The sequence below is a fragment of the Diplotaxodon limnothrissa genome, linkage group LG11, assembly GCF_057381915.1.
Source record: "Diplotaxodon limnothrissa isolate DT_005_m linkage group LG11, D_limnothrissa_male_GT1.1, whole genome shotgun sequence".
Lineage (NCBI taxonomy): Eukaryota > Metazoa > Chordata > Actinopteri > Cichliformes > Cichlidae > Diplotaxodon > Diplotaxodon limnothrissa.
The window spans coordinates 7,139,424-7,166,262 of NC_140606.1; the positions used below are offsets into that span (position 1 = coordinate 7,139,424).

Genomic DNA, 26,839 nt, shown 5'->3' on the forward strand with positions numbered 1-26,839 from the left:
GTGACTTTGAATGTGGCATGGGTGTTCTGAGTATATCAGGAACTGCTGGTCCTCCCAGATTTTCCAGTATAATCGTCTCTATGATTTACAGAGAATAGACTGAAAAAGAGATTTTCCAAATCTGCAGCAAGTGTGTGATGCTGTTCAGGTCTGTAAGGACCAAAATCTCTGACGAGTGTTTTCAGCACTTTGTCGAATCTGTGCTATGAAGCATTAAGACGGTTCTCAATGCAAAACTGGGTCCAACCCAGCACTAGCAAGATGCACACTTAACTGGCTAGTGAGTCTGGACAACTGTATTGCTAGCAGATGTCTTCATTAAGTGAACATAAGTAAGGTCAGTGTCAGTATGTGTAGGTGTTTTTGAATGTATGATCCTTAACTCCACCAGTCTAAAAATCTTGGCACACAAACTGCAAATCCAACTCCAGCCTAGAACAATTACCCAGATTTCACATTTATTGTCACCCTGAGCACCATCAAAGCTGTCAAAAGCATGCTTTTTTTCCTTTAATTTAGTAGAAACATAATTTTCTCTGGATAATCTCAAGCGTACTTCCAGTGGTGTAAACAGGATTACTGTGGGCAGCTCTAATCTAAGGAGCCAGGCTTTATTTGCAGTCGTTGCTTTGAAGTGTGTGTGTAAACATACCAAGATATGGCCAACTGAATCCCACCTTCTTAATCAAACAGTAAACAAACAGAAATGTAGCCAGTACCTTGTAAATGTATACTGCAAGTCACCAATGCACCAGTACTGTATCTGTAGTCACGAGACATTTTCTTAAGCTCTTAAAGTAAAACATTTCATTTGGTTCTGTGTTGTGAAAAGAGAGCTGAAAATGTCACACATTATCTATATAAACATTTATTGTTAGCCGTTACGAACCATTAATCACATTCTGTAAACCAGTATGGCTAAGATTAGCAAACAGCAATAGCTCTCGTTCCTTGCAGGTTCACAGGTCCACATGCACCTGCAGCACTTAAACATCTAGCTGACTAGCATGCCCTTGACTCAATGAACAAAACACTTTCAATTGAAACAACAGGTACAATACACTGAACCTTTATTTAATGTCTAATGTCACCAGCAGGCAAACTTACTGGCTTATCAAACTGTTTGTTTTAAGAGCCAGATGGCAGTTGAGAATAATGAGGGGGTAAATGTTACATTTATCTTTACTGTCAGTGTTGCAGCCTCATTAAAAAAAGGCCTGTTGAGTTCCAAGACAGCCACTGATAAAAGGCTCCTCTCAACCCAATTGAAATGTGTGTTCAATCCCTGGCACATTCAAAGTGTCCTTGGGCAAGGCACTGAAACCCAAAATGCTCCAGACGCAGCTGTCATAGTGTCTCTGTGCGCGGTAGGTAGAAAATGCTTAAAGGCACAGAATAAAGGACAGTGTGTTTGAGTCAGTCGATTTACCGAGACCGAGTATACCGAGTATACTGTCACCTTATGTTCATTAGGGTTGTGAGAATTAACTGATAGAGCATAGTATTTAATTTTTAGTATTTTAGTATGTTTTGCATGTACCGAAACAGGGACACTAAATATCGAGATAATGTTAGGCGAGCAAACTTACTATAAATCAGCTCAACCAAAAAACCACCTGACACACTTAGCTTGACAAAGTCCCATTTAGCACAAGGGAACTGGAAGCAACTGGGTGCCAGCTGGTTGTCCATCCATCCATCCATTCGCTTCCGCTTCTCCTTTTCAGGGTCGCTGGAGCCTATCCCAGCTGTCATAGGGCGAGAGGCGGGGTACACCCTGGACAGGTCACCAGTCTGTCGCAGGGCCAACACACAGGGACAGACAACCATTCGCCCTCACATTCACTCGCACATTTACACCTAATGGCAATTTGGATTTTCCAATTAACCTATCCCCACAAGCTGCATGTCTTTGGACGGTGGGAGGAAGCCGGAGTACCCGGAGGGAACCCACGCAAACACGGGGAGAACATGCAAACTCCACACAGAAAGACCCCGGCCTGATGTTGGAATTGAACTCGGGATCTTCTTGCTGTGCGGCAACAGTGCTAACCACCGTGCTGCCCTGCTGGTTGTATTCTGGTTATACTCCTAAAGAACAGGAAGGTCACTGAGTGCAAATGTAATAATTAATTGCGAATTTCTGTCTATGGAGATTTTTGACAGTTCATCACAGTTAATTGCTGTATTATCAGAAACAGACTGCACGTAATTGCTAACCTGACCCCATTCAGTCACAAACTGATAACACACTATCTCCAAATTATGGCAGGGTTTAGTAACAGTGTTGGTTACTAAGAAAAACTGAAGTAAGATAACCTAGGGCAGGGATAGCTCAGTAGGTAAAGTGGTCGCCCCATGATCGGAAGGTCGGCGGTTCGAATCCACTTAACGGCTACCCTGAGGTACCCCTGAGCAAGGTACCGTCCCTACACACTGCTCCCCGGGCGCCTGCTTAGTGGGCTGCCCACTGCTTCACTGAGTGAATGGGTCAAATGCAGAGAAAAACAAGTAATTTCCCCATGGGGATCAATAAAGTATCCATTATTATTATTATTATTATTATTATTATTAGTATACCTCTGATGCAACATTGTTTTTTGGTTTTGTTGCAAATTTGTGAAGACATCATTGTGATATTCCTCACTATCCAATCTGCAGCAAAATGTATCACAATGAAAGCCAGAAACCAAACAGCGAAAAAAGGATAAAGAACCAAGCAGAAACAGACAGCAGTGAGGACACTTCCACTGCCACCAAAATCACCCAAATCACCAGAGTACAAACATCACAACACAGAGTCCACATGGCCACAGAAACCTGAAGTGACCACAACCAACTGTGGAGACCAAGCAGCAGTAGAGACAGGAAGGATGCAGGAAGGTCTCCCTGTCATATTACAGCTGTGGCACGCAGGATTAGGACCCAAACAAAAGGTCGAACTGAAAAAGACAGCTTTATTTGCTGTGACAAAAACTCGGAATATTACAACAGAGAAAAACAAAACCGACACTGGAAACTAGGAAACTAGAAAAACACAGCACCAGAAGATCTCAGGCAAGACAGAGAAAAACGACAGCAATGAGGGAGTACGACGCGACAACGCACAGAGGAAAACACAGGACTAATCAGACAGGAAGCAAAACTGAATACACCGAACAGAGGACAAGGAACTATCAAAATAAAAAAGGAAACATAAGACTTTTACAAAGACGCAGACTTGACACTGTGACATGGAGACACGATGACTAGGGGAACAGAGGGAACATGAAACATGGAGACAAGAGGAACTAACCGTGGAACACAGGGAAGGCAGAAAACTAGAGACTAGAAACTACGCATATAACACACAGAGACGAATAGGGAAAACATGAATAACACTAAATCAAAGAATATTAATCCAGGACCTGAAACACAAATACTGGGGCACAGACGTGATTTACAGTTGAAAAAAGTATTGTGAGTGAAGTGATAATGTCATGATTCCTACCTCTAATGTTTGTTATCATTCACAGTGACGGTGTGCTGATCACGGGCTGCATTGCCAACTTACCACGAAAGGCATTTGACCAAATCAAGCAAAAAAATATCTCAGCTTTTCTAACTGCATAAATATCCAGATATTTGCAAACATTTGCAAACTGGCACAGGAATTAGTCTTTGAGTTTTGAATTTGGATTTTCTTGCTACTCTAAACTCCCCTAAAAACATAAAGAGAAAAAACTTGGCATGAAACACAACTAATGCCTCTAATGCATAGAGCCACATGTGCAGTGCTGCTGGAGCACAACATAAAGATGTTTCACCACTTTATTTCTGCAAATGAGGAAATGGCAGATTCACATTCTGCTTAATTTAAGCTAATGGTAACTGTACACTTATGCTTTATGGTAAAATGTAAGAAAAATGAACCTTAAACTTATATGGTGCTGGTTGCCTCAGCAACAGCACAGTAAATTGAAATTCACTAGCTGGGCCGACGTTCTCATTTTAGGTTAGTAGTTAAAGGTGAATGCTTGGACATGAATTGAGCTGCGGTTGGGGAAAGGGCTGGAAGGGGACTGGCGACGGCTCCCAGGCCTGGCAGATCCCCATGTACTAAATAGGAGTGAAGAAGTTAAAGAATTGAGAACAAGGAGAGAGGGAGGGTGGGGCACGTAAACGAGAATGAACAGCTTGCAGAACTGGGTGAACCTATATAGATGACAACCGGAAGGAGGGTGTTTGGAGGCGTGGTCCCACTCCTGAAATTCCCATACATAATCTCCAATAAATGCCTATTTCTAACTGCAAATGTAAAAGCAGTAAAAGATCCTTTTATTTTTGTAGCTGAAACAGTACAATCATGAACATTGTTGCTGTTTTCTTATTCATTCTTATTAACATTGTATTTCTGTTTCTCCTATATGATTTTCAAATCTAAAGCCTTGTCATCGCCTTTTTATGGAAAACTCAAATTACAAGCTAAAAATATAACATAAATTACAAAATTACACATTTCAAATGTATGTTTTTTTTCTTCGTTAATTAAAGAAATTAAGCATCAGATAAAGAGAGGGGGCAACCATCCCACAGGGTAATAGTGGAATAGAGAGAATAGGGCTGTGAGCAAAGCCTCTTCCCACACACTACGGGTAATCAGATAAGTTACGCATGTCTCCAGCATTTTCACTCAGTTCTGAAGGACATTTACTCATCACTCTTCATGATACACAGTTCTGTGAGTCAGTGAGGAAGATGTAGGGAACATTGAGCTCAGACAAGGACTCTCAGACTGCCGTGTTTCCTTCATACTGTCTCTGTTCAAAGTGAGTAATTTCAGGATGCTGGAGACTTGTGGCCAAATTACATGAAAAGATCCTAATCGATCGTGGCCCCCGGACTACCCTCACAGCTCAGTGATGTTCCTGGGGGGATTCATTGCAGCTTACTGCTTTTACTTATTGCATTTGTACCTCTGAATCCTTTAGTGCTTCCATTTGATTTGGTTTCTCATCAGTGCACTAATAAATGTTGTAAATATCCACACTGAATGACTCCCAATCATTAGTGTAGTATTCCCATATACTACAAAGTAACTACCTATCATTGTCAAGTTTCCACTCTCTACTCGCAGGCTGTCGTTTAGCACAGAAACAGCAGCTCTGACAGGATCATTAGCAGCTAACACTTTTTAAACGAGCTCCACTAAAATTGCAAACCCAAAGACACAGACCCTGAGAACCAAAAGTGCACATACACACCGGGAGCTATATTGGATTTTTAATTGAACCGATGGTACTGGATCTATACTCACAGACACAGGCACACACTTTTTGCACACACAAGCAGAAATCCAAAGAAACACTTCTGGTGTGTAGGTATTGCTCATTAAGTTAATCCATGATGTAAAAAAAAATCAGCCTGTCAGCTCTGGTATGCTGCAGAACACACTCAAACTAACAAAAGAGTTAAAAGATAGAATGAATGAGACTGAGCAATTAATCACATCATATACTCACAATTATTAATTAAGGGATGATTTAACTCACACATCAGATCTTGAAAGAAATATTAAATTATAACATCTTTACTGGCGTATTAATGCTCAGTGGAAACCAAAACCACCCACCCTGTGAGGGCTGGATTCAAAGTCACACCAAAAATCAGTTGAATCTAGAATTTTAAATAAAATGCGTTATAATGTGTTATCACTGCTGTTGCATTTGTTTCATTTTGTGCAGTTCATGTTTCCACTTGCAAAGATGTCCGTCATTGTTTTCTCACAGGGGAAGCACTGACGGGTGCTGGAAATGTCTCCAGTGATAAATCCAGGAAAACTGCAGTACTTCTCGTCTCCAGAGCTTAAGCGTACTGGCAGTGACATGCACATAAATTCCATCTGCACAGTTTGCTACTCGTTACTTATACGATGTTCAGCCTGTCGCTAAAAGAGATGCACTGCTTTTATTTTATTTTATTTTTAACCAGAAACACTCAATTTTATTTTAGCTCCTTCATCAAAGTATTAAAAGTAACTCGAGGTGCTTCATACAACATGCCAACAGTCTGGTGATTCTTAACTTGGCAATTACTGCACTGCTACAAATTATAGTGAGTCACTAACACAAAATGTACTTTCAAAAATTACCGTACATATGGTACATTGTATGTAAAATATATTGGCTCCTGTGAATTCTTACTGCAAGCAGTGACATTACACAACAGATTCTTTCTAGCATAATATAAACACCACACATTTGTGAGTTTTCTCTGGGGAAAAACTTGCCAACCTGACTGTGTTATTTGCTGTTAAGAAAAAAAACTGGAATAGATATAAAAGGAAAACATAGTTAAACATCTGCTGCATTAGGAAGAGAAGGAGGCTATTGTGTTTGCGGGAACATGGATGCAGTGCTTGGATCATAAAAAAGCTTAAATGCATCTGCCTCTGATGACCTTGCTGGCAAAGACATGCATGTGTGGTGTTTAAACGCTTGTATGAATTTAATACTAATGCTCAGGTTTCCTCCCACATTTGAAAGACTGTAGTCTTATTAGATCATCTTACTCCACTAAAAAAAGCTCACCGTCTGTTAAATCCAATGCATTAATCCACGTTTTTCTTCTCTGTCAAAACCTACATTACCCAAAATTCAACATGCTACAAGTTATTCGTCATGTTAGTCCAATTTAAAAAAGTGGAGATAAACATCTGCTTTCCACACACTGTCCATATAGAAGCTAATTTCTCTGCTCTCCAACTTCTTAAAGAAAAAAGTCAGAAACATAGTTTTTAAAGTACTGATTGTTTCTTTTAAAATCTAATAAACTCAGTGAGTAGCTGTATGGATTTCAACTCAGTAGTGGTGATGCCTTCCAGAAGATAAAAGAAATGCAGTGGGTGGGAACTTTGTCACAATTTGTCACAGTAGATTACTGAAAAAAAATGAGATGAACAGACATTAAATGCACTTGATCAGCAAAGTGTAAAAACACATTAATCTTCAGGGAGCCCACTCTATCCAGTGAGGAAGCTTAAACCACTGAGAATCAATTTAACCTGCGTTGGTGTAGATGAACATGACAAATGGAGCACTGGAAGAGAAATCCCCAAACCGGGGGTTTCCACAGACCAACTAAGTTATCCTCTCCAAAACCCTCTGCTAAATGGATTTTTCTTTAGGTTTGGTTTTTGATAACATCCTGTAACTAGTCCAGCTCCTCCAGGATGACAAATAAAGGAGAAAATAGTACCAACCCCAAGCATAACATGAGGTTTGTGTCCCTGTTAGTCGCACAAGAAACCCAAAACTTTCCTTAAGTGATCAAATAAAAACCTTGGTCAGTTAAAACTAGGATCTCTGAAAATGGCCTGTGATGTCATCTACACATGAAAAAAAACCCACGCACAAAGAGTACTTGCTGAGAAACAGCAATTTATATTAGATTAGCGAAGGTGCACACAGTGGGTCATAGAACTGAGCGCTATCCCAGGGGCGTAATGGATAAATCCTAATCAGAGTGATGCTCTTCTTATTGTCTGCATAAAGGACTGCTGACAAAAGCTGGAACTAGCCTAGCAATTCCTCTCAGGTGTGAGTCACCACAGTGCACAGCATAACTCAGTGACTTGAACAGAGGAAGGGAGAGGAGAATTAGGCATCACACTTAGAATAAAAAGGGAATGAGAAATAAAGGCAACTATTTCAGGAAATCTCTCATACTCTGTTGGTTACTGTCTGGCTGAGGATGAAACTCTACCCCTGACACACACACACACACACACACACACACACACACACACACACACACACACACACACACACACACACACACACACACACACACACACACACACACACACACACACACCAGAACAGAGGCCACTGTGGAGAAAATATAACAGACTTCAGATTGTGTTTTTCTCAAGTAAGTGACTCCAGTTCTTGTAATCATAGGTGCAACATGATCCAACAGTAAGGGAGACAATACAAGCAATTTATCAAACACCTGTTGAACAACCAGAACACACGTTTGCAGAACCTGTGATGTGTGTTTGATTGCTCCCCCGACCCTCAATTCCCTGCACGGCTAAGAACATCCTGGTATATTTTGCTCAAATGTTGTAATAGACAGTGATGTTTGGGACAAGGTTTTGCAATTGCCATCCAGAATTACAATTTGGGACCTCAGCTGTCCCAAATGTAAATGTTATGTAGGCAATGTTATGTTTGAGAATTCAAATGTCGGCAGTATGTAAGTAAGAACGTCTTAGTACAGAAAAAGGTAATACTCCTATGTCTGCTTGGGAACGTTTCAGTGTCTTTTAAAGAAAATGAGGATGTGATCCAGTCTCTGGAAGGGAAAACCATAAAGGTCATGTTTTTCCCGTCCAGGTGGAAAAACCTGGAAATTACATTAATGGAAGCACACATCCTTTTCAGCAGAAATGGTGGAGGCCCTGGAACGTTTGGGGGGTTACTTATAAACTGGATTAAAATGGATATATTCATAATTGTATTTCACCAACAAAATGAACTACTGTGCAAGTGCAGTCTATTTTCTAATTACATTACTGATGTCACAACCCCTCAAACCAAATAAATCAGTCTAGCAGCACGTCTGTAGCACTTTTTGTTCATCTATCTTTAACCCTCTCAGGCTCAAATGAAACTTTTTGTTGCTAATGCACAACCAAGTCCTGCAGTGGTACTTCTGAGTAAAAAAAACTCATAGAATATGTATGTGGGGTAATCAGGTTGTTAGTTTTTAACTGTTGCAAATTGGCAACGCCTGCCTCGAGAGGGTTAAAATGTGAACAAACAGAAAAAAATACCACTGGTTTAAAATTTCACACCGTAATCTGCAATGTAAACTTTTTTTTATAACTGCATTAATTCTCCTAAGTGTGGCTGACAAAAAGCAACATGACAGTGCACTTGGCTCATTAGGCAAGCTAAAGTCTGACAGGAACTGCAGCTCAGGCCAACTACAATTAACTCTTTTTGCCTCCCTCTTCTCATCCAAGGAGCTTACCAGCTTCAGCAGTTGCTACTGCAGCCAAACTGACACTGAAAAGATTTGAGAGCCAGTAACAACAGGTTTAAAGATTTCATTTATGAACTTTAACCCACATATTACATTTGTAGCCACACACAGAGTTATTTAATATACCACTACAGACAAAATTAGAAAAAATATTTGTAGGGAAAGATCATCCCGATCACAGATGGCTGGACATCACTTACAGTGAAAGTACATATTAGCTCGCAGTATCACTGGAATACATAAACCAATACTTATAGTGATGGCAGTACATATTATAGCTAACGTTGACAGCCCCACATCACACCCCCTCCACTGGACTCCTGGGCTGCGATTGTACTGATGAGAAAATCTCTATGCAGGATGAATGTGATTACCAGGAAAACTGCATAAAACTGGGAATTTGATGAACAGCCAGAAATACAATAAACACGAAATGACCACATCAGTGGACTTTATAATAGCCCATAATATGCTTGGGTGTCACTTTGACTAAATGAATGAAGTTAGAAAGAATACAATTCAAATTCAGTGCAGTCACAATGATAAGTTTTTCCAGATTATTTATCTCCTTGAAGATTGTCTGGTTAGGAAAAACATTAGAAATGGCACAGCCATCAACTTAAGTGCAATCAGACATACAGCAGACTGCCCTGTACTGCTATGCTCCTCTGTTGTATCTGCTATGTCATGTATAAGTCGGGTAAGAGTTCATATTGGCAATAATAAGCTTTTAATACAAAAAAATGCTACAAATTATACTTGTTGAATATATAATAGTCTTCACACGGTATAATTTTCTGTCCAGTGGAAACCTTTTTTTCCCACAGGCATAAAGTGTGCAGAGATTAGTTTTGTACACTATGTACATGAAACATTTATTATAAAAGCTCATTAAATCCAACTCAGCATGAACCAGGTGTTTCAGATTAAAGTTACCCATAACATGACATTATATTATTCTAGTACATCACCACTTCAGCTTTATACTTTACAAGTGATCTGTGGCTTGTAATCCTCTTAGGAAAAATGTTTAGGCGACTTTCTTCTTGGTGGGAACATTACTACAAACAGCTTTGCGTTAGTTACAAGGTGTGACCAGATGGCTTCTTACACATAACGCTGCATCTTTAATTACCTCCTAAATGTAACAGTTTGGCCAGTGTGGGTTTTTGTGTCTGAGAGCAGACATTCATCAATCTCACTCCATAAATGTCTTTTTTTCCCAATCCACGAGCCAATGAAAGCACATGCTTATACAACTATGTGCTTTGTGTAACTTGTGAAGCAAATGTCAGAGTAATAACAACAACAGGTCTTTTTATTGCTTTTATCCAGCAAAGCAGAAATCAATGTCAGAACCATGACTGGGAGAGCTTTAAAAAGAGGAGGAAACCCAGGCTGCACATGACTGACCCTCAGTGTTGGAACCTGGTTGAAACAAATGTTGGCTTTTCAATGTTGTACAAGGAATAAGACATTTCATGCTAGATTCATGTATGAATATTAGCCAGAATTAATGTTTCGATATTAAGGCCGATCAAAAAGCCCATGTTTGTCTACATACAAGATACAAGATGTTCCACCTTTTAAAGCTGAAAGGCATCACTCAGCCTCCTCCATATAATGTAAAATAGCTCATGACTGATCTCATAAAATAACATTTGACTTGTGCATGCAAGTAATTTAAAACTTGGATTCAACTGTATTTAGGTCTGAAATGCATGCCTAAATAAAGCAGCTGACCAACAGCACGTCAGCCTGACACTGGTAACCTTCAAGAGAGCGGAGAATCCAAAGCAGACATTGACACTGGAGTGTTTTGCTTGTTTAAAAAAATAAAACTTTTAACAAACTGATAAACAGAAAAGTCAAGATCTGAGTGTCTGTGATGAACTCTATTAACTTATTGTCTAGTTAGCAATTTAGCTAGCTAGCACGTAATGAAATTTAGGTTGTATCAATGTTAACTAGCTTGGGAAGTTACTACACTACAACCCACAAGGTGAGGGTCACATGACCTAGCTGTTTTTTTCTGGGTTTGTGGGTAGGTTGATGCTTTTAAAAAAACGTGCCTTTCACTCATTGTCATCATGTCATCATTATTATTATTGTTATTATTGTTATTATCAGTAGTAGTAGCAAACTCCATTCATTGTCCTGTGTCTTCTGGATAACTTTAATAGTGCATGTCAGATCTAAAGAAATTGTCCTGCTGAACTGTATATACACATCTTGATGCATTCTCAATCATCCAGGAAAGTAAATCTCCAAAAGTTGATTCTGTTCATCTGGACGTAGCGTTTTGTGGGAGAAACGTTTCGTCACTCATCCAAGTGACTTCTTCAGTCTCAGCTGACTGCAGGTTTCCCCAACCTTATAAACAGTACATTTACATTATGACTGAAACCAGCCCACTGAGGGAACAATGGGCTGGGAGGTCAGTTCCTTAATCTTAATTATACAAATTCTCATAACCATTGATCAACAACCACTGATCAAAACCCACTGATCAAAGACCATGAGTACCATTCACAGAGAGTTCGGGAATGGCTGCAATCACAGCATTGTAAGATGGCGAAAGATGTACCCTTAGGCCCCCTCCTCGATTCAGAGATGGTCTTTCCCTTTTCACGTAAATGGCCTCCTATACTCCGCGCTCAAACCAGCGTTCCTCCCTGCAGTCAGCTGAGACTGAAGAAGTCACTTGGATGAGTGACGAAACGTTTCTCCCACAAAACGCTACGTCCAGATGAGCAGAACCAATTTTTGGAGATGTATATAGACAGTTTAATATTACTACAGTAGGAAGCCACAGGAAAATGGACAAAATCACTTCTCTTACCTGCAGCAGGAAGTCAAAAAGAGCTAGGCTTCCCCACTCTGAGTGCTGCACTCCCACGCAGGGGGCTGACCTCAGGTCTGTTTCACTCCCACAGCGAGCTTTTAGCAGTTTCTGGTAGTGAACCCAGCTGAGCTGTATTGAGTTCTGGTCATTGTCTTCATCAGAAAGGTGGTGAATATCTGGGTCCCACCACACTGCAGGTCTGGGGGTGCCATTAATGTACCTGTTGGGCAGCACGTGGCTATGAAAGGTCCTCAGAACTGCGGGGAGACTTCTGTTGAGTCCCAGCACTCTGTCCAGGTGGAAGGCGAACACTTCAATCCAGTCATCAGTGCGCTTGACCAGGGCGCAGCAGCCCTGCTGACAGCGCTCACTGTGGGTAGTTGAACGTCCACGTCCTTCTCCGTGCTGATGTGAGTTTTTCATCACGGATGGCTTCTGTGATGGATGAATACAGTTAGATAATGCTGTTCACTTTACTCTAAGACCATGCACCCATTATGATCCTATAGCCATGTATATTTAATTGTAAGGACTTCATTTACGACAAACTGAATATTTATTCAACTAGCAGATTATGACTTTTTATCCAGTAATTAAAGGATGGGACCTTTTAACATCTTTCATATATAAATGTGCCAAAGGTGGAGCTAGAGTATACATAATAATATTGTTGAATTCTTTCAAATGTAATATATTTTTCTCTCCTTTTCCATAAACAGCAGGAATCCATTATCAGACTCAAAAACCTGCTTGACTTGTGAGCACAACCATCAGCTCTTAGTTGTGTCACACTGTCACTGCATGACAATCCAGATTAATCGATGAAACTGCTGTTACTCTAGATTTTTGGTTTTGGCCACAAATCCCATGAAAAGACTGAAACAACAATATGTTATTCCAACACCTTCATTCTGGAATTAAACTGACAAAACTGACAAGTCAATAACACGACTGGGTATAAAACAAGCAACCCTGAGACAGGTAGTTTCCCCCGAGTGAAGATGGGCAGCTTTGAGTAATACTCAACATATTTGTGAAGGCTTTATTAACACGCTAGACTTGAATATAACTGTTTAATATGGTGGACAATTTATGGTATCTACACTTGTTTGTGAAGCTTTGTGAAATATTCTCTATTGTTTTGTGATAATGTTATTATGTTTGATTGCTCAGCATGTCTTAAATCCTCTACAAACTCAGACTGTGGTCTGGCACATATTTCAGTATTCTGTTTGCATGTGTTCTCTGTCACGTTATGCTTCTGTTTCTTTTCTGTTGTGAAGGCAGCGTCCTGCTGACCTTTCAGTTTTATTTATACTTTCTGCTTTGTAAGGCTGAGGCAGTCACACAAAATACTAAACTAACAACTAGTAATCAACTGAATTAAAATATGAAATAAGTATTTATAAAACCGCTTTCACCACACAAACAATGAATTCATGTCTTTATCATATTTTTTTGCATGAATGAGCAAAATACTTTTTGTATCACTTACATGGACTTTCTAAATGACAGCACAAACCATTAAATAAATAAATAAATAACTTGTAGTACTTACTGTAATATTTTACAGTTAATCCATCATTTATAAGTATAACAGTGCTGGCATTATTTCCATTATATATGAGCTTATTAATTCAAAATAAACCATGTTTAGAAAGTAGAAAGGTCTTCAAATAAGTATTTACTAACTGATTACTAATGCTTCATAGTGCGTAACTATATTACAAACATTTTATGCAGTAATAGGATTATAAAGTCTAACCAATTCATCCACATTTGGTGCAATAATGAGTTTTTCCAGTGAGATGACTGCGACTGTGAGACTGAGTCAAAATATACCACAGTGTGTGTGTTCAGAGAATGAAGTGCAGCAGCAGGAGTGCTGTTTTAAATAGTTCTAGAGAAGAATAGCTGCTCTTTGGTGCAGAATAACATGCCTCACACAGTATCCGGCTTCGATTACACATGCACAGCGCTAAGATGCATTCACTGTTGGTTTTTGCAGAATTCAGCATCTCATCCTGTCACCCAGGCATGTCGTCACCACTGACCCTGTGTGTCTCAGGAAGTGTGACAAGGATGGCACAATATTCAAGGCCAACACAATACGGGCTGACAATCTCAAGCAGTATTCAGCTTACATTGCCAAATTACACCTTTGGCTTGTTATGGTCATATCAGAGCAGCGCTCTTTCACCTGCTTTCACCTCATCTGTGTCAGTCTGTGAGGCGTCTGCATTATGTGATTGAAAAAGTAGGAAACAGCTTTTTAACATTGAGAAGTGTTTTCAACTTAAAATTACAGTCAGCAATACAACACACCTGCTGGTCTGCTGGAGCATCCAGTGCCAGTTGGAGCACCTGTCCGTGTCCCGGCATCCTGGTCTTGCTAACCACCTCGCCCTTAGCGAGGAACTCCATCTTCTGGATGTCTTCCCTGCTGAACCAGGGAAGGCGGTGCAAGTCGGCCCTGATCCTTCTGCGGTCGCTGTCTGGGAAGTCCTGCTCTGTAAAGCTTTGACACCAGTCGATGTCATCTTCCATCACAGCGACCTCTGGTTTGGACAAAGCCTTTCTGTTGGCCAGTGATCCCGGGATCTTTTTCGCATCTGAGGGATCCTCAGAGAGATTACGGTGTTTTATGAAATATCCAGCGGGCTTTTTAACAGCCTGCACATTGTCTGATTTCAGATTGCGTTTTGTTGGTTGTTTGTGTTTTTTTAAACCCAGGTGTTGTTGTGCTATCTTTGCACTTGTATGGCTGCCATGTATCTGTTTGTCTGCATTCCTGTTTGTGTGTCTAAACCAAAATTTGGCTGCCTGTCTATCTGCAGCTCCTGTCTCACTTTCTATGGGATCTGCTGAAGCATTCTTTTCAAGATAAATATATGTTTGTGTAGCTTGCGTTGCCACAGCACTGTGGTTGCTTGGTTTAATTCTGTGCTTTGGCAGCATGTTGTTGTCTATAAACTCTGGATGGGGACGGTGATGACTGGCTGGCTGGCTGACGCCTGCCAGCTCTTTTCTCTTGGAGGCAATGCCTTTGCTTTTGTGTTTATTTCTTTGTATGTCAGCGCGACGTCTCTCTTTGATGCTGTTTTTGTCATTGCCAGCAGCGTCCCCGAAAGGTTTAAGTGGCACAGAATGTTTAGATGTCTCTCTTCTACTGCTGCTTCTCAAGCTCCTGCTGTACATGTGAGTGAGTGGCTGCTGGAAGCCAGCAGCTGGAAGGGTCTCCACAATCCTGTTCCTGGACCTGAACTCCCCCGTAGAACTCAGGGCCCGGGACGACCTCCAGGCGATGTGAGCGGGTGGTGAAGGGAGTGGCAGGGTGACTGTCATCACAAAGATCATGAGGAAGAGAAGGAAAAGAGGGGTAAGAAGTAGGATCCATTTGTGACCACACCAGAGTTTGGACCACACTCGCCAGGCCTGTGGTTAAAAAACAAAACCAAACACAAAAACAGATAAAAAGAAACAGAAGTTAGAGGGAGAGTGAGAGACCAATGATTATAATGGAGAGGGAACATAAAAATCAAAGATAGCATCTGCAATAAACAGACTGGAGTGCTCAGTGCTCCTGCGGGGTCTTTCTCCTGGCATGTAGAAAACAAACTCTACAAGGGAAAGCTGAAAAACAATCTGATGTGGGCACACAGCTCGGGTCGGTTGCATGAGATCAGAATAGTGACCTCTGAGTCATCAGTTTACGTGAGAGGAATAATCTGGAATTTTGTAGCACAGAGCCATCAGCACTGAAACGTCCTGTGCATGCTGCACAAACATGAATGTGTGAGGAGCAGAATATAAAGAATATAAAGCTCGTGTCAGGCGGCTGCATTTTTCCAGTAGCTTACAATTGCATTGGACCTATCCAGCTGAGACCAATACAGCTGTGGCATGCCCATTGCCTGTGCCCAGCAAGGATGGAAAAGCCGTATTCCTCACAATGTGCTCTCACTGCCCCAGTACGACTTGTGGTGTTCTTGCTGAAGGCTCTGTCAAAGTGATTTTGTCGCAGAGGTGCTAGCCCTTTATTTACTGTAGACTGCACTCCTTCTATTTGCTTTTAAACAGCAAAACTATAACTCCATGACGCTGACATTCAAATAATAGAGCTGGAATTGGCCCTTCCAATGATTTATCGTCCAATTTTTCAAGGGGTTGTGTTGCAAGAAGTCTCTGTAGCAGCATTTGTTTTATTTGACAGATCTGAGCTGAAACTCGAAATAAAATTGTTTGAGAACAGGATGGTAGCTCCTCTGCAGACAGGGTGGCCTACCAGTGGAAATATTAAGAAGCTAAGTGGCAGAGGATGCATACAGCACTTTTCCCATCAGCAAAACTTCCTGCAACTGTTGGATTAACCACACAGCTCCATCTGAATACCACACTTTCCCCCCACCTGTAAGTAAAGCCATATGTGAATGCTGCCAGGTTGACCCAGATAACTGCTCTGTCCCTGCCTGCTCTCTCGCTCGCTCCCTCCCTTTGCATCACCTTCATTTTTTTCTGCATTCAGGTGAAGGAATGTTTCAGACCCTTGAGATCTCTTCCTCATCTCAAAGCCTCTTAACAACATGCCCAGATTCCTCCACCTGTGAAAGGGTTCCATTATTCTTCTCCTGGACTGGACGGCCTGAATCAGGCTGCCTGTGCTGACAGAGCCTGTACAAACTACCCAACAGTACCAGTGTGAGACTTGGAGCATCAGACTTATATAGATATATTCATCTACCGCTCAAAGACAATTTTTAATGCTGTAGTTAACAGTGTTAAAGAGACTACAGTATATTATAGTAGCCACACATTCAGTCCAGAATTGATCAAATGTGCTACATGGAGAAATTGAATGTCACTGAATCATTAGTGTGAGACTCTGCTGAATTACTTTAAATAAATGAGATCATTACTGAGCAGACTGGCAGCGTTTACTGACCTCTTAATGCCTTTTTATATTTCACGCTAATGGATTGGATTTCACAGCAAATCTGCAGCTCGCCTGCCTCAGACACTTTCGAGCAGGACTGCTCTGACTGAAAACTCACCTTAACCTTCGTTGTAAAGAGGTTTAAATAGTTACTCCAAGTCAATAATACAGATCCTTTATCCATCCATTTATTATCTGAAATGTTTATTTAACCAATCAGATGCTACTGCTATTTGCAGTCCCACTAACACTTTAATCTTTAACTGGTTGGTCAATTGTTAGATAGCTTAAAAATATCAAAAAATATTAAGAAATTCACAATCATAATATTTTAACTATTAATACAAATCCTCAAGTAATACAGAAATAGCTTATCTGAAATGTTCAAATTCATTCAACTCCGATGTTCTATGATGTTTTTAAATACACAATACAGATGTATGACATACCAAGATGGTGCATTATATTATTTTTAACTTACACAGAACTGGTTGAAATCTTTGGCGTCTATAAGCTGTAAAAACTTGAGATTTTAAGATATATTCATGTAGTCTGTGATTTTGCGAATCTTTATGGCATCATTGTGATGTTGTCGGGTGACAGATTGCACAGCACTTTAATACGTTACTCAATATGGTTTCTTGAAATTCTTTTCAAGGTCAACTTTGACCTTAGGGCAGTACCAATGAAGGTCAAGGTCAAATGTTTAGCCAACCTAGGTACCTAGGTATGTCCCTCGCGGCCTAGTCTATTTTTAAGTTTGAAGATGATCAATAAAATATTATGGGTAATATATAGTTTTTAACCTATCCCCACTGTCCAAAGACATGCAGTTGGTGGGGATTTGTTAATTGGAAACTCTAAATGGTTGTGAGTGCAAAGGGTTGTCTGTGTCTATATGTTTGCCCTGCGACAGACTGGCGGCCTGTTCAGGGTGTACCTGGCCACTCGCTCTAAGACAGCTGGGAGGACTCCAACCCCGCGCGACCGTGAAAAAGGATAAGCAGAAGCAAATGAATGGATGGATAAAGTTTTTATTGATTTTCAAATTTGGTGGGACCTTGGCCGGATTTTCATCTTAGTTCAACCTATCACTGGTATCTACATCACATAAAATGTGAACATACCTTCACAACTGTGGCCGTTAACCTGCTAACAAACAAAACTTTTTTTTGGTCAAAAGACGAGAGTGCATCCAGAAGACAACTGCATTCTGCTGCTACAACAACTCTTTGCAAGCACCTACACAGAGTGATGATAAAACTGAGTGTCTGCTGACCCCAGCAGCAACCAGACCCTGAACTTAAACAGGTAACCAAAGCAACGACTGTTTCTAACTGTACATTTTTCTCAAGTAAAATCACTTTACTTTAAAGTCTCTTTGTGCTCGTTTTCATCTTTGATTTGTGCTGTCGGCTTTGTGTTCTTACCCTAAATACTAAAGAGAAAGATCACACGTGACCTCATTAGGATAAGGATTTGTAATGGTGTGTGTAACTGTAGCCTATCGGTTTATATTGTCAAATGGTAATTATGAGACAGTGTGTTTCAGGTTTCAGTAAAGTACGACATAATTTTTTAGGAAAGTGTTCTGTGTAATACATTCGTTTTTTTGAGTAACAACCCCAACACTGACCACAACAAATAGGTGAAATACTCCCAACATTAGACATTACATTCATGCAGATTTATTACATGCCGTGTTGTCATTGATGTGCTGCTTAGTGATGGTGGTGACTCTCAAGTGGAGCCAGTGACAATCCATTGAGAATCAAATTAATAAGTGACGTTCCCAGTTCCCATCCCCACTCCTGTATACAATTTATGAAGCTAAACTGCACAAAGTCAGTTTTTCAGCTAATGACTGAATTTGATTATAATACTGAACTATTAAATCTAACATGATACCTTCATAGTACCATATAAATGAACTTTATTCAAGTTCAACATTGATTTTTAATTTAGTTCCACCTTGGTCTTCTTCCGCTACTGAAGAAAGTATGTGGCTCTTTTTCCTTCCTAATTCTTCAGCCTGTCTGCTGTGCTGAGCAGGTAGTGTACTGTACCGTGGCCGTTTGAAGCTTTTTCACAGAAAAAAGTTGCCTGCTGCTTTGAGAAATTAAGTCTGTGAAAAAGTGCTCAGTGTGATACCGACAGTAGACTTCAGACTATAAAAAACCAAACCGGGAACTGAGAGAGATAATCATTTGCAGTGAGTGTGCCACTAAGTGAAAATACTCTTACTGTTTCTAGTCATGTAAGCCATTACTAATCTTTTAATGCACTTCACACATAATACAAACACAATACATTTTGGTCAGTTTAAAATTGTACTTTCTTCTTATGCACATAGTGTTTCCTAATAATAATAATTTCTAATGTGTTTTCATTGTAGTCCAATGAAATATCCCACCAACAGCCTGCATTAACTCATCAGTGACAACTCCCCCACCAAGGAAAAGCAGTATAGTAGTCACAAGTGCCATCCTGTTATTGTGGCAGGTCAAGCTGAAAAATGTCTTTATCATTGAGTTTCATTTTAGCCACTGTAAAACTCACACGACACTGCCACCATCAAGACAAATTTTTAACTGCTAACAGTTTACAGGATTCTTATTTAATACAATCAACCTGGCTCTGCAGTGACTTTAAACTTTGTGTTTCAAATTATAGCTCAAATTATGACCTTGCATTGAAGACACAAGGTGATAGCATTCCATATGCAATACTACAGCCCCACACAACACACACACACACACACTCCTCTGCGTTAGCAGTTACTTTGGCTGAGATTTGCTAATTAGTGTCCATTCGTGTGCAGCCTAGCATAGCTTGATGTGAATATGCCAACAGTGGAGTGTGCTGTTGCCTTCAGCACCTCTCTATAGCATCCAAAGATGCCAGGCTTTTTAAATGTTTAGAATGAGAGGGGAGGGAAAACTCACTGCATGAGTCACGTGATGTGGTTGGCTGTACTTTTGACTGTGCTGTCATGCACTTTGACCCACAGAATAAATACTTTGAAAGAAAGAACTGGAAAAACACAATGAATAAATATATAGAGTGGTGAGAAGCCGCGCACACACACACACACTCACATGCGTATGTAAGCCTTTTCTGCCGCGATAAGAATCACAAACCCCTAAAGACCTGAGGTTATAGAGTCTAACTCAATGTAGCGTTTTGTTTGTGCTTTCAAAGAGAAAAATGACACTATTACTGCCAAGCTAAAGATATTTTACACTTGTTATCTTCCCAGTTTTCTTTTTTCTCTGACAGGTTATTTGTGTCTGCAGTCCTGCCTCTTTGTCTGGCTCCACTCTTCTTCCTCCGCTGCTTTAACAGCAGCCCTAGGGCCAGCAGTTTCTCTCTCCACTACAAATGAAATGAAACCGGTGTCCACGGTTACCAGAGTTCAGGTACGCATAGCTCCCGTAGATTCAAAACAGGTCACCAGGTGCAGGCACAAAGCAGCATGCAACGTGGATTTAATGCATTAAAGCATGGTGGGAAGCAGTGAAAGCAGTTTAGAGATATTTCAGTCTAATGAGGAAACTTCAAATTTTCCTTTGTGATGACGTTTTAAATTACCCTGAACCATTCCTTAGGTATGCTGCTATCGGCTCAGGCTTTTGTTTTTCAAAACTTCAACATCATCTGATAAAGAATAGACCCTTTCAAAATATGGAAACAACAAACATGTTCGACACCCTGTCAAGTCAAACCAGGCTATGAAGGAGGAGATGCTAGCCTCTGGTGATGTGCGGCACAGATGTAAAGAAATGACTCTAACAAGCATTGCTAGCTATTCTCGTAAATGCACTTCTTAGAACAGGAAAAGTAAACAGTGGATGAAAATGACTGATTTCCATCCAATTAAAATATTTTTGAGTGACGATATTTGTGAAGCTCCTGAAATGAGATACAAGTTTAGTTTACTTCACTTCAAATTAAGTGTTAAGCAGATATTTTATACTTGTATGCAAAAAACTGCCTGCACGGCTTTTGTCCATATAGTTGACTTATGCTGTGTCATTACTATTGCACTGCAATACTGCTGTGGCACCTTGTGTCAATAGATTATCATTTCATATCATTGTGTCATCACTGAAAGTCGGTCATTGGAAAAGACTGGCCCTTTATTTATTTACACTTATAAATGCAGTTGCCTGCAAGCATCAATAAAACGTTCAGATGATATAATGAAGATATGCTGCCCAATAGGGCAGGGCAATATGGCCAAAAATATTTATCACGATATATATTTGAAGATTTGCGAAACGATATGACTGACACTATAATTGACGCAAGACAAAATGCTTTACAACTCCACAACTTTGTTAGTGCAAAAAAAACCAAGCAGCTATTTATATTAGTTTAGTTCATTAGTTAGTTCCCCCCAGCATTTGCTGCTTTTGTCATAAGGCGTGCAGCTATTTAAAGTACGCCGATTGTTTGTTGAGTCCGCTTCTTTGGTCTCACCACCTCGCTAGTTGAAGCGGACGCCTTTTCACATGCTTTAGCAGCTTTGTTGTACTCCAACAAGTGCTTCTGCTTCAAATGATGAAATAGGCTTGCGGTGTTTCCTCCCTTCGCTACGACGGCCTGCTTGCTTGTTCTACAAAAAATTGTGCTTTGGTGGGTATCTGACGGAAGAAAACCAAACCACTTCACACCACTGAAGTTGCACAATTTTTACAAACCAGTTCTGGTTCATCTGTTTCATTCAACGATCCGCTTTCGCCCTTTTCTCTGTCGCTGCCATGCTTTTTCTGAGATGTGTGTACGAAAGGTACTGCACATGCGCATTTTACCCATATTCTGTTGCGATATTTCATTTTCTTATCATTGCCTAACATTGTACCGGAATTACCGTGAAAGGTATAATATGGCCTACCCCTACTGCCCAATCCTATCAACCTGTCTGCAATATATCCAAATGAAACTAAATAATTTTGTGGTTTTCACCTACTAGAGGACAGCAATACAAAGGGAGTCATCTTTTAGCACAACGCACAAAGGGGGGGGGATTTAGAGAACAGCGAATTCATCATGTTTCATCTCTCTTATCTGCTAAGAGTTTATCGCTAATGTAAACTGGAGTCATCTGTATTAAAGCACTACAAAGTGTTCTGCATCTGCATGTGTGTTTGCAGAATGATATCATGGTTTAGCGGACATATTATGCTTTTGATTTTTCTGTTATATCCTGCAACACTGGTGGATGTTCATATGAAACATGGCCAGAGTTTCAAATAAAGTCCAAGTAATCCCTGTGAGCCAAAAGCTCAGGATTTGGACTTCTCCTAAAACTCTGTTTCAGACAGCTATTTTTGTTCTTGGCTCTATGTGATGTAATACAGAGAGGATGTCGCTGTTATGGTCATCTCAGGCACTGAGCACAGAAAACCTATAAAACCTGATGTTCAAACTTTGTGTTTGTGAGAGGCAGCCAATCAGATTATAACTGGGGACGGGAAAGGAAACTCAAAAAAGCTTATTACAAAGGATGAACTAAGAAGATGAATCATTTTGAAGTCTTAATCATGAAAAGCTGGTCTAGTAAAGTCCAGGAATAAAGACTGTGGCAAAGTTGTTGTTGATGATGATGATGATGATGATGATGATGATGATGATGATGATGATGATGAAGAATAATTAGTCCCCTCTAAGTAGATTTGTGACTAAAAGATGATATGTTGTTTATTTAATATCTGGCAGCTTCATATCTAACCCTCCACATGTATGTATACCTCTTACCTGCTCTGACAGGCCAGGTGTGCCACTATCTGACAGCTCCTGGCTCATTTCCCCTTTCTTTTCTTTTTAATATCACTTCTTTTCTTCTCTTCCTGCTCAAAGCTGACGGTGAGGTATGCAGCATTAGGTCAAGACACGCAACAGGTGCTGCAGCCAGCCAGCCTCAGGAGAGAATGGAGAAGAAAGGAGGTGAGAATGTCTGGACCCAGAAACCTGTCTCATTTCACCGTCTTCTCTATGGCACCTTTTATCAGTGTGTTTAAAGAGACAGGGCAAGACACAACAGAATAAAAGTCTTGACAGAGCAGTGTGCTGGCAGAAGTGGATGTGCTGTTTCCAAAAGTGTGTTTAACTGTGAGACAAAGTCAGCAGAACAGTGCAATTACGGGTAAACTCTAACATACCAGATGGATGTCCTCACATTAACAAACGGAAACTGGCCATCAGGTTGGAAGAGCATTAGCTAACCATCTGTGCTGTAGTTAGTGTGACATGGCTCAAAACAAATACACTTTGTGATTTACTAACAGAAGGGTAGACTCAGTACACTTCTGTTACACCTAATGAGGGTAAGGAGGGGTATATTTGGACTTAGTGCTATAAAAGGGAAAAATTAGCCAGAAATGACCACCTTACTGGACATACACCAGTCAAATCATACCCAAAGCAGGAAGGTCCTCTTGTGTTACCGTCCACATGTTTGATCAGTATCACAGTTTTAATAGAACTCTTTCAGTTACATCATTCAGTTACTAGTTTATTTATTCTTCACAGAGGATTTTCTTAAACTTAAAATATTATTCAAATGAAAAATACAAAAAACAGTTTGGAGTTGACTGCTAAGTCAGTCATGCACAAGCCTTCACTGCAAGATTTCTGCAGACAGGGACGAAGAGAGCCCCCCCAGCAACAGCAGACTAGCACAGTACCTTGGGACAAGCAACAAAGTCTCAAAGTCAAGAGTCAAAAGCACAAACTGTTCATAATCCTTTCACACGCTCACCTTGTGAGTCTGGGCTAAGCTCTCTTTCATTCATTTTTACTCAGACTGCACCAAACAGCTCCTAGCTTCAGCTTTTAAGAAGGGGAAACACAGCAATGCTGTGAAGGCAATGGTTGTGCTTATTATGAAACAGATAAAACGAGTGCTTCACAGTAAAAAGGGACAGATTTAGAATTAACTTAAAACTCTATTACATTAGAATTAGAATCACTGCTGAACCTGAAAAATTAAGTGAAAAATGAAAAACAAAAAACGGTTTGGAGTTGACTGTTAAGTTAGTCATGCAGTCAAATGAACCAGTGAGGGTTGCTGCAAACGGATCCAAAAGTGAATCGGTTTGCACACATAGGTGTTGCCACATAACTGTGCAAACTACAGGTGACTGCAGCCCTCTGTAGTAAACAAAGCAAGGCAACCAATGCTAGTCCTGTTTGATTGACCGTTTGGCTAGCACTAGTATAAAATAACTGACGGAAATCAAGATCAAAAATTACAAATGCTACAAATTAGGGAAAGTAAATGTGGCTCGAGGCCGTAATTAACTAAGGCTCTGAAATCCTCATTGGGGACTTTATTATTAGTTATTAAGCTCTTGACTTTGAACTACAAACGGCAACACCATGGCGAAAAAGAGGTATAAGGAGGTATAAGGATTCATCCTCAAAGATTTCATGTCTTGAACAAATGGCATTTCAGTCCCTGCAGAGTAAGGTGGGATCAAAGGTCGGGAGAGATGCAAAGCACAATTTTTATATACGTATATATATATCTAAACAACCAAAAAAGAATAAAAGTCAACATCTATAAAACATATCTACCAATATACATCCAAGTTATTTGATAATTGTTATCCCAGCTGTTTAAGCTGCATGAGTACTTGAAATTTTTTACTGCTACTATCTTCATTCCATTCTGTTGAGCTGTTTTATTCCAAATGTGGTGCTTCAAGGTCAAACGGAGTGTGGAATTAAGTAAAGCTGAGTGCACTTTGATTTAAATGTACAACAGAGCTGAAGTCTTCATTAATCATTAGTGTTATAGTCTAGCAATTAAACATTTATATAGAGAAGTACAGAAAGAAGCAACTCTATGATGTTGTTGTATAATGAAGTGATACTAACGGGAAAAGAAGGTTTAACAGCGTATGAATGATAAGAAGCTGGCATCAGGGCTTTAGAGAGTTTGAATGAGCCAGCAACTGAGATTGGTTTAATAGAGCTATCAAAGCTGGAATTATGTTTGAAATTTATGAGGTCAGAAGGTCTCTGTCTGTGCCAGCTTCAATTATAAGAAAGAAAAGAAAAGAAAAACCAAAAACACACACGAATACACACATCATCCCCTCATAAACACACACACACACACAAACACACACACACACACACACAAGCAAAGAATAACTCCCCGTCTGGATCAAAGTGGATGGAGAGACTAAAAAAAATAACGAGTTAATTCAATCTGGATTAATTCAATCAGAGAGACATCAAATCTTCAGAGACACAGATATACCGCGCGTGTTTATGTGCAACATCAACTAACTAACAGCCAAGCGTCAACACAAAAGATACAGCTTGCCACTTCATAACACCCGGTTTGGACTGGTATCCTTTAATATCAGTGTTAAATTAATTGGATGTGCGTTCAGAGGCCAATTACATTTGTGCAATGCTCTTACAAAGAGTTCACCTTTACAAGCAAATACACATCACTGGCTGATTCCCAACAAGAACACGATTATCTGTACAGGTTGCTGCTGCAGGATAAACAGTGAGGATAAAATTAATTTATAAAATACCTAAGTTTAGTTTCACAGATAGGATATTAGAAAGCCTGAGTGATCTCTGCTACGAAAGACATGAAACAGCCTCAATTCACCAACAATCAAAAACAGAGACCTGCATTTATCACTAGCCATTTCAAAGCTTAATTCAGTATGCGTTCAGCCACAGCAGTCAGGGTTCTTCAACTTTGCTGTCTGCTGACAAATTCTAAGGTGTTGCCAAACATTGTTTAACAATTCTCATTCTATCTGTAGCTGGTTTTGAACTTTGTGTCATCCTTTCCAAACGGTTGCCTGAATAAATCCATGACTAAACTCATACCTGACTTGGACGAAGCATCAAAGAAATTTGTATTTTGGCTCACAAAACACAAATGTTACCTCAAAGTTAGTGTTGATTACCTCTGCAAAAATACAAACAGCCTGAATGAGTCAGAAGAACTAAAACAGGATTTAAAAGAAGTTAATTTAAAAAATGTAAGCAGTATCATAACCAATGTTGGGACACAGTTTACTTTGTTCGACTGATGATCACTAATCACGGAAGCCCAAATCATTACAGCTCTCACCTACATAGCTACTCTGACTTCGCCAAACAAGGTGAGTGGACAGTGGTCCAAGAACGCCCTAAGACCATTAGATTTAACATTAGATATTTTCAGAAGAAACACAGTTTTCAATTCTGTGCAGGTTGGGAGAATTAAAGCTACGAGTACTAGCTTTTTTTAAATGGATGAGATAAATGATAACGAATTAATGAATAAAATGAATGACAATAAATAAATGAAAAGAAATGTTATAATTTGAATAATTAACCTTTATTTAACCGGGAATGTCTTATTGTGTTACTGGTAAGGTAGGTTAAATTAGCCTACAACATGCAATACCACATCGAAGGCTGCTGGCCTCTACCTGTGCTCCTGTACTGCTGTGCTGCTGTACTACTGTATGACCTTAGACTCTAATGATAAAAAGCAGTTCAGATTGTAGATCTTACAGAGAAAAGAATTGGATTTGGCTCAGCTTTACTTTATTCAATAATGATCCATTAAAATATGGCTGGATAAGTGTTGATTTCAACTTATGACTGACTCAGGACATCTCATATAAAAACCCTGCCCAAGTGGTGATGAAGAACAGCATGCCGTGACAGACTATATGTAGTTTAAAACCAGCTGAGACTTTGAATGTTTTTAGCATGTCCAGTCTGCTGTTTTTGTTTAGAGGAAAACCCCAGAGTCATTTACTGAGTCGAAAACAACCGAAAAATGACAGCCGAACAACCGAAAAGGAAAGGTGCAAAAAAGCAAAGAGAAGAAAAGGAGGACAAAAGCGCATCTGAGGAATTCTATAGGAGAGATGAAGAGTGTGTGTGTGTGTGTGTGTGTGTGTGTGTGTGTGTGTGTGTGTCTCAGCTGTCGACAGCAGACCTTAATGAAAGTGGTCAGATCCTCTTTTTCTCTGACATGCACATGAATAAGGAAGAGC

At 40.0% G+C, this 26,839-nt stretch overlaps 1 protein-coding gene across 1 annotated transcript in view; it reads right to left on the bottom strand.

Annotated features, from left to right (window-relative positions):
- Nucleotides 1–22,616, bottom strand: part of gask1a (golgi associated kinase 1A) — a 44,454-nt gene extending 21,838 nt beyond the window's left edge. The window contains exons 1-3 of the mRNA XM_085366792.1: nt 22,569–22,616; nt 14,201–15,310; nt 11,873–12,310 (exon numbers count right to left, since the gene is read on the bottom strand). Of these exons, the coding sequence (XP_085222918.1) occupies nt 11,873–12,310; nt 14,201–15,310; nt 22,569–22,616 (1,596 nt within the window). The remainder of the gene's footprint in view (nt 1–11,872; nt 12,311–14,200; nt 15,311–22,568) is intronic.
- Nucleotides 22,617–26,839: the final 4,223 nt, after the last annotated feature.